Here is a 15012-nt window from a genome sequence, read left to right on the forward strand (position 1 = left end):
TGTAGCTGAGATCCACAGGACTTTGTGGTGTTGGGTTGTATTACAGTAGCATCTAAAGATGGGCACACTAGTATTGTGTAGTGGACAACAAAGTAGTCCCTGCCCCAACACTTGATTTTTCTCCACCCCAGAAACATAATTTGATCAGATCCATGAACTTCTAGGTAAGATCTACCTGGATACCAGAATGCATTAGAGGCTAATAAGAAAATCCATCATGGCTGTACTTAGCCTGGTTGCTAAGGGTAGGTGTTCCAGGTCTGGATGAGAGTTCTGGTGGCTTCTGGGCCAGAAGAGGGTTGCCACACTTTATATTAAAAAAGAAAGATGGGCTAATTTGTTGCCCAGGATTCTATTTCTGTTGCCATGGAGAAGATTTGACCTCTACTTCTCCCTTCCCAAGCAGGGAGTGACACTCATGCCTAGCTCCTTACCAAATTTGGTCCATTTCATGGTCATAAGATTTTAATCAAACTTCATGATTTCAGCTATTTAAATCTGAAATTTTAGTGGTGTTGGGGTTCTGAACCAAAAAGGGGGGTGGGGGAGGCAGGGCTTGTAAGGTGGTTACAGCAAGGATTGCAGTACTGCTACCCTTACTTCTGTGGTGCTGCTTCTGGAGACCGTGTTGCCTTCAGAGCTGGGCAGCTGGAAAGCAGCAACTGGTGGCCAGTAGCCCAGTCTGAAGGCAGAGCCACTGCTACTAGCCATGTAGAAGTAAGGATGGTATGGTATTGCCACCTTTAGGCAGTAGGGCAGAAGTAAAGAGCTGGGCTCTGTCAGTTGCCACCACTCTCTGGCTGTCCAGCTCTGCAGGCACCTGTGGAGAAGTGAGGGTGGCATGGTATGGTATTGCCACCTTTCTTTTTGCACTGTTGCTTGCTGGCAATAATGCAACTCTCAATATAACCTTGTGACCTGTCCCTATAACTCCCTCTGGGTCAGGATCCCCAATTTGAGGAAACACTGGTCTCCCCCCATTAAATCTGTACAGTATACAGATTTCAGTCCAGGATGTCTTTCATAGCTGTAAATTTGGTAGGGCCCTACTCATGCCTTAGTCACAAGCCTTATTTACCTGGAGGTAGACTTTCCTAGAACATAATTGCTTGCTATGTTGCTTTCTGTCCCTTTGAAGTAGCCAGTATTGGCCACTGCCAGACAGGATACTAGACTCCATAGACCACTGGTCCCATCCCATTGAGCCATGTTTGGGGTGTGGGCTCTTTTGCTCAGACACCACTGAGAGCTGTTGAAGTTAACAAAAACATTGGATTTTTTGGAACCATTTTGTCTTCAAAATATGCTTCCTTCTGTTTGAGCCTCCCTTCCAGCATGAACATGCAAGGGGCTAGAATAAAAACTGCTTTGGCTTGTAGCATGTTAGTACTGACTGCCCAAAAAGGGATATTGAGATCTCAGAATTACTTAACTTTGCATTCCATCAGGTGCATGGTTCCATCTTCTCAGAAGGAACAGCTTGAGAAACCCACTCAGGAGCAGAAGCAGTGAGGGTTAGCTGGCTCTGAACAGACAGTCTGTAACTCTAACCCTGCAGAGCATGTAAATGCTGCCTCACAGAAGGGATAGCACTTAAATTTAGCCAGCTCTTAAGTGGGCATGAGAAGGAGTGCTGGGTGGAAGCAACCGTCATGCTACTAGCTACCTTGTGTTTTTGAGGGGGAGGAGGGAAGAGAGAGGGAAAAACACATCACTAACTACAGCACAGCATTTAGAATGTTATAAATGATCAGTGGAAATGGAAGTGCTAACTTCTTCTGCAGACAATCTGGTGACCTGAGTGGGATGGTGGAGCTTAGTCCTCCACCACCGGTGAAAGGCATTAACCCAATTAGTGAAGAGAGATGCTGTATAGAAGAAACTAATTTTTGCTGGAAGAGGATAAGCTCATACTATAATGTAAAACACAACTGCATTTGTAACTTTAACAGAACTTTGAGGATTTATTTTAAACTGTTCACAATCTCCTGATTGCTCTTTGCAGTTCTAATTCTCAAGGTCTACACTATCTTTATTATAATAAGTGAGGGAAGGTGGGTATTAACTCACATGTGGCTTTAAAGATGCTTGACAAACACTGTACCAAAACTAACTTATTCAGCCATCATGTACTCTGCAGGAATGCTAATGGGAGTTTAGTGTACTGCAGCAAGTTACTGCCATCTTAAAACAAACTTTATCTAAGCAGGAAAAAAACAAACACCTTGTTCCTACTCAGTGTAAGGTCAAATTCTCTTCCACCCCTTTGAAATTCTTAAGCTTAGAGTAACTTAAGTGAGGTACCACTGTGAGATAAAGTTATGACCTGACTCTCTAGGAGTAGGTCAATTGTAGCAAAACTACTCCAGTACATAGTTGTAGTTACCACTTAATTTCCCTTAAGTAAAGGAATTCATACTGTAAAACAAAGCATGTTTTATTAGGATTTAGATGATCTTCAATAGACAGGTGCTATGCATGCCATAGTTTCTCTTACTTAATCTTGGTACCTGCTCAGTTTTCACCTAAACAAATTCCTAGCCCTCATAGTTGTAGAGACCTTCATATGATGAACTTTGAGTAAACTTAAGGAACTATCTCCATAGGTAGAGATTTGAACAGCCTATTCAGCTGACAGGTTCATAGCCTCCACTGATATACCTCCATAATGTTTTTGATGCAACTAGACACTTTGGCCAACACCTGCTGCTGCCTCCACAGAGGAAGTAATGGCATACTTCCTACATTATTCCATGGAATCTTGTTTTTAGCTAGAAACTAGGGCAGCTAGGAATGCAGACAGGCTGAATGGTCTACTTGGAGAAACAGACATTCAAGTGAGTCACTGCAACCAGCTACAACTGTCAATTCTCTACTAAACATGAAGTCATCACCAAGCTAGGGTGCTTGGCTAACACTGCAGGAATTAAGGCCCATTAAGCAGTTAGGCTAATACCACTACACACCCTTGTGTATAGTGTCATTAGAACCCTCAAATGGTTGAAATCATTAAAGTAAAACCTAGTCAGGGGTGGGGTGGGTATGTCACAGCAGTAGACAAGTGTAAGAGTGCTCTTAAATTTGTTTCTATTGGACAGTGGCCTGGCTCTCTACACATAGCTTTGACTCAGTGCTTCCTAACAGATGACTATTAGGGATGATCCCAGCAGGAGAAGATAGAAGCAGTTAGGACCAGTTTGAACTACTTAAGGGACTGTCAAGGGGTTCTAATGACACTATCTCAGCTCTCATCCCCCTGCAACTAATTTGACCAACAGCTCCCAGCCTCTAGGAGAACAAAAAACACTTGCTGGCTTTAAAAGGATTCTCACTGGGTACAAAGGAGAACTCAGACAGTGGAACTTAGAGGTGTGTGAAGTAGCTAAGCCTACCTTGGCTATCATTATGGAATGTTAACACTTTAAAACATGCATCCTGCTTAGAGGGAAAAAAAAAAACCAAACAACAAATGATTTACACTAAGTGCTAAATAAAATCAGTTTGGAGAAAGAAGGATGTTAATAGCTATCACCAATCACAGGATCCCAAAACCTGTTGCCCTGCAGGCTGATAAACAGTTGGTCTATACAGGGCAGCCTAGGAGTGAAGGAATTATGAAATTCCACCTTGAGACAAGTAAGATCACGAGGCCCAGCCCCTGTAGTGGGTGCTTGGAACAGAGGTGCTGCTAACTCTGCAACTGTGCCATTAATTAGGTGGACTTTGCTCCCTTACCAGAGTATACAGAGGACATTGATTACAGTTAGGAAGATCAAGAATTGAAACATTACTACTATCTCTAAAAGTTCCATCACTGCAAGCTCCTTTCAGATCCAGATCTTTTCCCATTTCTGCACCTGTAAATTGACCAGTGTGACATTTTAAACATTTAAATGCACAGTCATAATACACATATACAGAATACACATTGTTTATTTGCGATTGACAAAAGTTTACACATTATTAAAAGTCACAGGTAGCAAATCATACTTGCATTTGAATTCCAAGTTTACTCTATAGTTTTCAAGGGGGCACTTGGGACACACGGCCAAGTAATATACAAAGGAAAAGCAGCATGCATTAGCCACAGATACCGTTGTGGAAAAATTTAGAAATAAAGGTCCCTCAGTTTGCAATTAAAAAAATCCTTCATTTAAAACAGTAAAGAAAACACAATCAAATCTGTCCTAAGGTGGAAAAACCTTTGTATCTCAAAGGCATCTATGTGGAATGGCTTCTTCAGTTATAAAAACATTAATAAAAATATATGCAAACCATGGCACTAGGGTACCCTTTAATTGTGAGAAAAAGAAGTCACTTTCACACCATATTTCCTGCATAAGTCTAAATATACAGAAGGTTTCAAGTAAAGGACTGTGGTCTGAAAGGAACATTTCCATTTATTCGTAAAGACAATGAGACGGCTATCTATTTTTCTTCTCTCCATCCAATGGTTGATCCATTTCAGAGTCATACAGGCATTTTTCCACACATTTCCTTGGGAACCAGCCTCTGACTCTCATTCCAGCTGGTGGTAAGAGAAGATACATTAATTAGTTATAATATAGCATTTACCAGGGATCCTCCTGTGTATTCATTCTAATGGATAAACATCATGTAACCCTCAAAATGCAGGACTTGACATTACTCACTCTGATGACTGGCTTAGGATCAGTGTTTACTGAAGTTAACTGCCAAGGCACATTTAGCCCTAGGCAGTCTCAGACCTTCCAAGAAAGGCACACACATCATCATAACTTATCCTCATCTTTCCTTGTTTCCAGGCTGATTCGGAGCAGCCAAAATTTGGAACTTAGAAATATCTATTCTGAAGCTGGTATTCCAAGCTGCTTTTCCACTATAAAGTATTAATTCCTAACTGTTTGAGATAGAAGCTGCTAAAAAAAGTCATTGGAATTTAAGTACAGACGGGCAGGGCCGGCGGGTGGGGGGGTGGGGGGGGGAGAGGGGAGGGGTGGAAGCCGGTACAAATTACCGGGGCCTGGCGGTCCGGAAGGGAGCCCGGGGCCCGGCTTCCCCCACCTCTCGTCGGCCCTGTTTAGCCGGTCCGCTCTTGCTGTGGGGCCCGAACCCACTCTTGGCAGCCCTGCAGATGGGGTTAGATATGGCAAGATGACAGTCAGAACTACTTGACTCTAAAATCTGATACATCTTGTTAGAAATTAATTTTCTGTAGAATTAGACCGAGAACTTACATACTGTTTATAGTTATGATGGTTCATAAGACATGGATTTAGAATCAGTCTTGATTCAGGGACACTAACAAGCTCCAGATGTTGGAGCAGTCTATTTTGCATTAAATATATTTTTTTAACTAAACTATTTATTTAACAGGTTCACAAATCATTGCCCTCTAAATACCAGAAATAAAATTATAATCATGACAACAGTGAGGGGTTTTTTGTTCGGAGAAACATGCAGTGATATATTCATCAAATCTCTGTTTAATGGGGTTTTACCAAATTACAGAATGAGCCTCTTAATACCATCCAGGATATGTTTCTGTAGAATTTATTAAACTGAGTGAAACTACAGCCTTTATAAAACCTGGAGTATCCATCAAATGTTAATATTCAAAAAAGTTGGATCAGTTTGCTGGGTGTTTTTTGCAGCTGAATGTATGTCAATTCTATATTCTGAAGATTAACATTTACTATTTACCATATTTTAGTTAATGGAGTTATCTAATTAATGGTTTTTACATTTGCACAGTGTACCAACCTAGACTATACTGCTAAAACTATAACACGGATTTGCTTCTTGAAGAATAATTAAAAGTAATTGCTTTGTACCGTCAGTAGTTGAGTCAAGAACTTTGTCTCCATACATCCAGTGTCTGAAAAAGGTGCAAAGATATTCATTAGATAGTAGGGCTAAATCACACAAACTTCTCTCAATCAAGTTTAAAGGTATAAAGCCACTAACTTTAAGCCTCTAGTGGCCAAAAGCAGATCCCCTTTACACAATGCAATTCTCGGTTCTTCAGTGCATGGGGTTGTGAAGAATGTTTTAACACCTTTAGTCACAGGGCAGCAGGCACCACTGTAATCTTCTATTGCTCGGTACCGCACCTGCCAATTTAAAGAGATCACAGACATGTTGTAGTGCAAGAAGTCACTCCTTTTCTGTCAGTCTCACTTTTCCATTAGCCTTAATTTCATACTAAAATCAATTCAAGCATACTGAGAATCTGATGTGTAATGACAACTACTGTCACAGCCACTCTAAAGTCTGTTAAAAGTTTAAAAAAAAAAAAAAAAAAAGATTGGAGTCATTCTTATCTTGTATTGTCATGGATGCACTTGTGTGCCTTGGGTATATAGTACTGGACTCTCCTGCTTATCAAATATAATCTAGAGAGGAAGAATTTAGTGTAAAATAAGATCAATATCTGAATTAAATAGGATTGCAGCTCTCTGTTTGTGAGAAATCAAAATTTGTATTTCCAAAGTGTTAAACTGGATGGGTAGTATTAAAGCTCCATTTTACCGAGAACTAGTATATCAGTAATAACTTACATTTATTGACACAGGAAACATATTAGACTCCAAGCAACACAGAAATACTTACACTTCTTACTCGCTTGTCTGCTTTTTGTTTCAATTGCTCTATCTGCAAAAGATTATAAACAGGAGTTTAAGGCAGCATTTAGTATGAGAACACTTACCAATTTTAAATACAAACTAAATAGTACCCTGAAATCTATTTCCTCCCGTTTAAAGTCTATTTATGGACACTCTGCCTTAAAAGCTTTATCTGTGGGGTAAAGCTGGAGTTATTAAGAGCTGAGACCTTCATGGAGTTTCCTTTTCTCTCTTTATCACTATTGTTTCTAAGGGCCTGCTCCCATTCCCACTGAAATGAACAACATAAAATCTCGTTGACTTCAGTGATGCCAGGTCACCAAATTGAACACCTCCTTTAGTTAGCACTATTGACATTTGGCCATCAGTTAACCCATCCATTAGCTAACAGATTATAATAAATGCACACAAGAACTACAAGAGTCTGATCCCAAACCCATTTTCATTCAGAATGCAGAAGACGATTTTACCTCTCCGAAAGGAAGCATGCTTACTGGACAATCAAGAAGACTGGCCTTGGCTTTAGTTTTAGTGTGTACAAGGAATATAAGAACGGCCATACTAGGTCAGACCAAAGGTCCTTCTAGCCCAGTATCCTGTCTTCCGACAATGGCCAATTGCCAGGTGCCCCGAAGGAAATGAACAGAATAGGTTATCATCAAGTGATCCGTCCCCTGTCGCTCATTCCCAGCTTCTGGCAAACAGTGGCTAGGGACACCATCCCTGCCTGTCCTGGCTAATAGCCATGGATGGACCTATCCTCCATGAATTTATCTAGTTCCTTTTTGAACCCTGTTATAGTCTTGGCCTTCACAACATCCTCTGGCAAAGAGTTCCACAGGTTGACTGTGCGTTGTGTGAAGAAAGACTTCCTTTTGTTTGTTTTAAACCTGCTGCCTATTAATTTCATTAATTACCCTAGTTCTTGTGATATAAGGAGTAAATAACACTTCCTTATTTACTTTCTCCACACCAGTCATGATTTTATAGACCTCAATCCTATCCCACCTTAGTCGTCTTTTTCTTTTTCTCAAGCTGAAAAGTCCCAGTCTTACTAATCTCTCCTCGTATGGCAGCCGTTCCATACCCCTAATAATTTTTGTTGCCCTTTTCCAATTCCAATATATCTTTTTTGAGATGGGGCAACCACATCTGCACACAGCATTCAAGATGTGGGCAGAGCATGAATTTATATAGAGGCCATCTGATATTTTCTGTCTTATTATCTATCCCTTTCTTAATGATTCCCAACATTCTGTTCACTTTTTTTTTGACTGCCGCTGCACATTGAGTGGATGTTTTCAGAGAACTATCCACAATGATTCCAAGATCTCTTTCTTGAGTGGTAACAGCTAATTTAGACCCCATCATTTTATATGTATAATTGGGATTACGCTTTCCAATGTGCATTACTTTACATTTATCAACACTGAATTTCATCTGCCATTTTGTTGCCCAGTACCCAGTTTTGAGAGATCATTTTGTAGCTCTTCGCAGTCTGCCTGGAACTTAACTGTCTTGAGTAGTTATGTATCATCTGCAAATGTTGCCACTACACTGTTTTCCCCTTTTTCCAGATTCTTTATGAATATGTTGAATAGGACTGGTCCAAGTACAGACCCCTGGGGGACAACTCTATTTACCTCTCTCCATTCTAAAAACTGATAATTTATTCCTACCCTTTGTTTCCTTTTAACCAGTTACCAATCCATGAGAGGACCTTCCCTTCTATCCCATGACAGATTACTTTGCTTCAGAGCCTTTGGTGAGGGACCTTGTCAAAAGCTTTCTGAAAATCTAAGTACACTATATCCGCTGGATCCCCTTTGTTCACATGCTTGTTGACCCCCTCAAAGAGGCATGATTTCCCTTATAAAAACCATGTGGACTCTTCTGCAACAAATTATGTTCATCTGTGTGTCTGACAATTCTGTTCTTTACTATAGTTTCAACCAGTTTGTCCGGTACTGAAGTCAGGCCTGTAATTGCCAGGATCACCTCTGGAGCCCTTTTTAAAAATTGGCGTCACATTAGCTATCCTCCAGTCATTTGGTACGGAAGCTGATTTAAATGATAGGTTACAGACTACAGTGAGTAGTTCTGCAATTTTACATTTGAGTTCCTTCAGAACTCTTGGGTGAATACCATCTGGTCCTGGTGACTTATTACTGTTTAGTTTATCAATTTGTTCCAAAAAGTCCTCTAATGACACCTCAATCTGAGACAGTTCCTCAGATTTGTCACCTAAAAAGAACGGCTCAGGTTTGAGAATCTCCCTCACATCCTCAGCCATGAAAACCGATACAAAGAATTTATTTAGTTTCTCTGCAATGGCCTTATCATCCTTGAGTGCTCCTTTAGCATCTCGATTGTCCATTGGCCCCACTGGTTGTTTAGCAGGGTTCCTGCTTCTGATGTACTTTAAAAAAAAATTGCTATTACTTTTTGAGTCTTTGGCTAGATGTTTCAAATTCTTTTTTGGCCTTCCTAATTATATTTTTACACTACATTTGACAGAGTTTATGCTTCTTTCTATTTTCCTCACTAGGATTTACTTCCACTTTTTAAAAGGAGTTTCTATTTTATATAAGTTCTTATACCACACACATCCCCACAGCATCTGAATATTTCCAGATTCTCACAATTAGATTACCAAAGGGATCCTTTGGATTGCATGCCTGCTTTATTTAATGGACTCATTTTAAGCACCCTTTCCCCCCCCCCCGCCATCTCAAAAACTGATCCAGAGTGGGACATACTATTTTGGAATTATAAGTACCACTTGCTTTACCTACACCTGTTCTAAGTAAATACTGGAGAGGTTAGCTTTTATTGTCAGTGTAGAGGCAAAGAAAGTGTTTAATATCAAATAATAAAACCAGAATAGATCCTCAGGTAATTGTCACTTTTGATGGCTGTCTTAGCAGACACCAAGAACTTAAACTTCCTCCTAGAAGTCCCTTCACGGTAGAGGCACTTTAAAGGAGAGGTGCATAGGAAGTTTACACTGCTGATATCCATGCTATAACTATTTTAATGAATAAATACTGTCAATGCTTGTCAATCCGTTACCATTCACAAGGACTAAATTTACAATTTATTCCATTATGTTAAAATGAGACTTCGATATTAAAAACGTTGCAAAACAAATACTACATGATAGTTCTAGTAGTAGCAAAAAGAATAATTTATAGCTATAAAGATAAGCCAGCAGGGAAAGAGTGAATTACATTGTTAGCAGATACTGCTTCCTAGGGCTGAGCAATTTAAAATACAGGGTAATTTAAATTAGGATAATAAGATATAAATGAAGAGATGCTTCCTTGATCAGATTATAAAATAAAATAATTAAAAAAAGACACCCTTTTGTTAAGTGAGGCCGAGTTAATCAAAAGTCTTATATAAAAGTGTGAAGAATGAAAATAAATGGTATATTATTCTGCACTGATAAATCTGTTATACTGCTTACAGCATATTTATAGTTTGATAAAAGTACACAAGGCAAAAGTTAAACATTTATTTACCAAATGCAGTAGTCATTTATAAGAAAAATAAAGATCGTCTAAAACTTTTGATACATTTTTACACTAGACACCCTATTTCTATATCCATTCTCTCTGACCAAACAGTTCAATTAAAGACGCTGCAGAAATCTGAATAGGATGTACTGGAATTGTGAGGAAAAGTTACACACACAAGTTAGATGGGCAATGGTGACTAAGCCAGCTGGAACTGCTACATTTAGCCTTTCTTGGAAGAAAACTGAGGGTAGGAAGAAAAAACACACAAGCATCTTTTATGCATTTTTTCAGTAGGAACTTAATTTAAATGAAAAATAGAAACAGATTTAATCCATGCAAAATAAAGTCAGGTATAGCGACACTTAACAGGAAACATGAAGTAGTATGATGGGCATTTAAAATTCTTAAATGCAAAATTAAACATTTTGAATCTATTGTATTACAGATGGGGGAGGATTTGACAGAGCTTATATTTCCATTGTATCTGTGATATAGTTAGTCTGATTTTGTGTGGGGTTATTTAAAAACAGATTTATAATGTGTGAAGGTAAGCAGACATCTGAGGGGTGTGGGTGTGTACGTGGAAAATAGTGGAGAGATCGGAGAAGAATACTTACTGTCAAAGTATACTGATGACAGCCTTCTCTTACTGGCCATTCGAGGCCATCTCCCTCAGGAATCCCTGACCACGTAAACACTTGTTTAAAGTTCTTCCATTTACTTCCCATGTCATAAGGAAAAATAAAGATCTCTCCCGTTTTGTAATATTGGATTCTGTCTTTGGCCTGCACACAGAAAACACATACATGACATTAAAAAACAAAAAAAAACCACACAACATGACTTAACAGCAAATACTAAGAGTGCCAAGAGTAGGGTTGTACAGGCCCTACAGTGCCATAAGGCCAAGAATGTGAGAGAGACAGTGAAATCCTGCGAGAGTTTCCCTAGTTTGTGCCATTTTATAGCCTCGTATTGTTGTATTTTGGAATGTGTTTTACTCATTTATAGCATCTGTAGTGTCACCGGGTGCATGCACGCACATGCACACCATGGCAGCCGTGCAAGGAGGCCCTTGCCTCATTCCCTTCACAGATTCCCAGGAATAATCCACAGGGGCTTATGTCTGGTCACAAACCTGCTTTCTTTCCACAGTAAAGTCTCCTCCACCCCAGTCTCCCACTGAACATGAAAATGGCCATACTGGGTCAGACAAATAATCCATCTAGCCCAGTGGTTCCCAAACTTTAACAACCTGTGAACCTCTTTCACTAAAATGTCAAGTCTCGCAAACCTCCTCCTAAAAATGAATATTTCCAGGGATTTTCTCATTTACCTGAGTATAAATTATAAAAGCAGTGATCTTGGAAATATAACATTTGTTTTTATGACATGCTTATTACACACTATTATTAATTACTATTTATCATTACAGTATTTTTATTACATTATGAAAGCAGCAACAAGTTCAGTTTCGTAGCTTGTATCACTTTGAATAAGCTTGTTATAAGACAAGGCTCCTATGTTTCATCAAGGAGTATCAGATGTGAAACAGCAAGAAGGGATTTAAAAAGCCAATTCAAAGAGTTCCTCCTACATAAGCATTCAGGTCCTGAGCAATCCAGGCAAACAATACACGTTACAACAAAGCTTAAATTTGTTCTTCATAATAATTTTAAAAACAATCCTAGCTGCCTATTTCATTTTAAAAACAGCAAAAAATATCCACCTCCCTTTCCATTTCTTATAAGGAATCTTGAAGTTTAAATCTCCCCAGTGTGATAGAGATGCTTGCTTTGATCTGCTTAGCTCTTGGAAGTCCAGGGGCTCTGGGCTGCTGGCCCCATGGTGCCTCGGGTCCCTAGGGACAGCTCTGTCCGCCATTAGGGATTTTTTCCTCGAGAACTCCCTGTAAAATTTTACGAACCCCAGTTTGGGAACCACTGATCTAGCCCAATATTCTGTCTTCTGACAGTGGCTAGAGCCTGGTGCTTCAGAGGGAATGAACAGAACAGGGCATTTATTGAGTGATCCAGCCCCTGTTGTCCAGGCCCAGCTTCTGGCAGTAGGGCACAGCGCTGCCTCCTGTCTGAGTCTGGCTCCAAGCCTCTCCACTAGGCACAGTTATTAGCCCGCTCCTAGGCTCTGCTCAGTCCCTCTGCATGCAATCAGGGGCTTGCACAGGTTCCCTTCTTGGGCCTATGTTTGTTGGACACTCAGGCCAGTCCTCCAACAGGTTCCCCAACTGCTTCCCTGCTGAGCCTTTTCAGCAGCAGCTCTCTTCTCTTTCCCCCTGGTTGCCCCCACTTCCCTTTTAGTAAGGCCCAGGCACCTTCCCTTAAGTTCAACTGGGCAGCAGGTAATCAGTCACAGATACACTGGACCCTACATCCTCTCTTAAAGGGGCCAGTTCCCTATGAGACCTAGCAATGGGGTCAGTTAGATACACCACTGATTAGCTCACTATGGTCCAAATATCTGCTTGTTTTAAAAAGGCTGATGTCTGGCCAATTTTCAAAACTTGGTACAATGTGTTGCATAATTTAGAATTCATGGACTTTTCAGATATCATAACTTTCATGATATGTGCGCAGTTTGGTATTATCTGAAATAATGTCCACACCTCTCAAATGATTTCACATACATGTACATTCTGAATGTTCTCTTTTATTACCTAACAACCTTTAATTCTTTAAGTAATAGTGACATCTAGTGGTAAAGTCACAGAAGGATAAAATATATTTAATGCTGCGCAGTTTGAAATTTAAACCATTTTCTGTATGTGTATAGTTTTCAGCGGGAGCATATTACGACTTTATGAAAACGACAATCAATCTGTACTTGCAAAGAGTCTTACCACTATGACTCTGTGTTTGCACACAGAAGCCCAAAGGCAGTTTTCTATTCCATTTTAATAGGAAGCTGCCACACGTGGAGCCTCATTTTTTATTTGTACTGTGGTTGCGCTGAAAGACTCAAATTAGGATTAAGGCCCAATTGTGCTAGCTTCTGTGTGAACCCGTAGGGCCTTATTGTGCTAGGTACTGTGGTAACACACAGTCCCTGTCCTAAGGGGCTTACAGTCCAATTTAAAACAAGAAATAACAAGTGAATGTGACAAACAAGAGGAGGGGGAGGACGATGATAACAGGTCAGTTAGGTGCACAACTTGGTGGTTCCGAGTACTTAGGTTGTTTTTTAAAAAAAAAAGTATCACCATCACTGACACCCTTACATTTTAGCTGTTGTTAGCTGGCTGATTTCTTGTTAGGTATTATAGAAAAAGTGGGTCTCATGGAGGGATTTAAAGGTGGTGAAGGTACTGGCCTTATGGATTAGTTTAGGGAGGGCTTTCCATACTGAATGAAGTAGTCATAGAAGAAAGCACAAAAATACTTGTTTTAACTCATCTCCTAGATGAGGTCAAAAGTGGCACCATTGCCAGAATGGGTGAGGGCGTGAGACAACAAAAGTGGCAAGCCTGGATAAAGAGATAGTTGAGGAAGGTCATCTTTAGTTCCAGATACAGAGCCACACACTTCAGGTAGCACAACTGTCCAAAGGGAAATAATTTATTTTCCAGGTTCATCTCCTACGCCCCAAATAAAAGATATCCTTAGAGCAGGGGTAGGCAACCTATGGCATGCGTGTGAAAGGCGGCACGCAAGCTGATTTTCAGTGGCACTCACACTGCCCGGGTCCTGGCCACCGGTCTGGGGGCTCTGCATTTTAATTTAATTTTAAATGAAGCTTCTTAAACATTTTAAAAACCTTATTTACTTTAAATAAAACAATAGTTTAGTTATATATTATAGACTTATAGAAAGAGACCTTCTAAAAATGTTAAAATGAATCCTGGCACGCGAAACCTTAAGTTAGAGTGAATAAATGAAGACTCGGCACACCACTTCTGAAAGGCTGCCGACCCCTGCCTTAGAGGGTTTGTCTTCTATTTAAATATGTTTCAGTGAGTCTTGGGTACAACTGTGTATTGTAGGCAAGCTTAAATCTGTGGTGACCTGAAACAATGTTTTACAGTGCAACAATACCTTGGGTTTAAAGCCCGAGAGGCAAAATAATAAAAAAAAGAGATGAATATAGTGCGCAGTAGTGTCGTGATAGAATATACTGCAGGATGTACTAGAATTATAGCCTACCTTATCTTCAATCCATGATTCGATTGAAGTTTTATTCCTCAGAATGACTTTCATCTAAAAAAAGTAAAAGAATTAGAGGAAGTTGGCATGGGCTACATCTAGGAAGTACATCAATTGGGCAAACTGTACTTCATTTAACATAACAGTCATTCCAACACTGTAGGGAAATGTTTAGGTTAAAAGTTCATGGCAATTTATAAAATATTACAAATATTAAAACTCAGCATGAATAAAATGTTTTCTAATCCCATCCTTATAGGGTGGATATGTGATTGTAGCATGGTAGTGAAGACGTGGTGGCATGGACTAGCTGCCTGAGTATATGCCCACTGGGAACCCGGGTACATACTTGAGTTTCTAGCCCACATTGAAGCTTATGCCGCCACATCTTCACTATTCTAATTGTCCATGTTATTCTAAAACTAGCTTGCATATGCCTACCCCAGCTCCAATCACACCTTCACTTGCTATGTAGACATACCCTTAAAAATGTTCATTGTGCATTATAGGGGAGGCCTAAAATGTAATACTTTGCACTTGTACCACTCCTATCAGAGGATCTCAAAGCACTTGAAAAACAAAAAATGTAACACCACAATACCCATTATTATCCTTATTTCAAGGATGGGGACACTGAGAAAGAGAGAGGTTAAATGATTTGCTTTTTGGGGAACAGAACCCAGGAATTCTGACTCCCAAATCCTCTCTACCCATTAGATTACACTCCCT

General features: G+C 39.9%; 1 protein-coding gene across 1 annotated transcript in view; it reads right to left on the minus strand.

The window, feature by feature from the left end:
- Positions 1 to 3940: 3940 nt before the first annotated feature.
- ZDHHC6 (zinc finger DHHC-type containing 6) overlaps positions 3941 to 15012 on the minus strand; it is an 18512-nt gene continuing 7440 nt past the window's right edge. Inside the window, exons 5-10 of the mRNA XM_029911403.1 lie at positions 14284 to 14337; positions 10744 to 10911; positions 6592 to 6633; positions 5947 to 6092; positions 5814 to 5857; positions 3941 to 4528 (exon numbers count right to left, since the gene is read on the minus strand). Coding sequence (XP_029767263.1) covers positions 4425 to 4528; positions 5814 to 5857; positions 5947 to 6092; positions 6592 to 6633; positions 10744 to 10911; positions 14284 to 14337 — 558 coding nt within the window. The 3' untranslated portion in view covers positions 3941 to 4424. The remainder of the gene's footprint in view (positions 4529 to 5813; positions 5858 to 5946; positions 6093 to 6591; positions 6634 to 10743; positions 10912 to 14283; positions 14338 to 15012) is intronic.

This window comes from Terrapene carolina, unplaced genomic scaffold (genome assembly GCF_002925995.2).
Source record: "Terrapene carolina triunguis isolate 2854851 unplaced genomic scaffold, T_m_triunguis-2.0 Scaffold95, whole genome shotgun sequence".
NCBI classification, from domain to species: domain Eukaryota; kingdom Metazoa; phylum Chordata; order Testudines; family Emydidae; genus Terrapene; species Terrapene triunguis.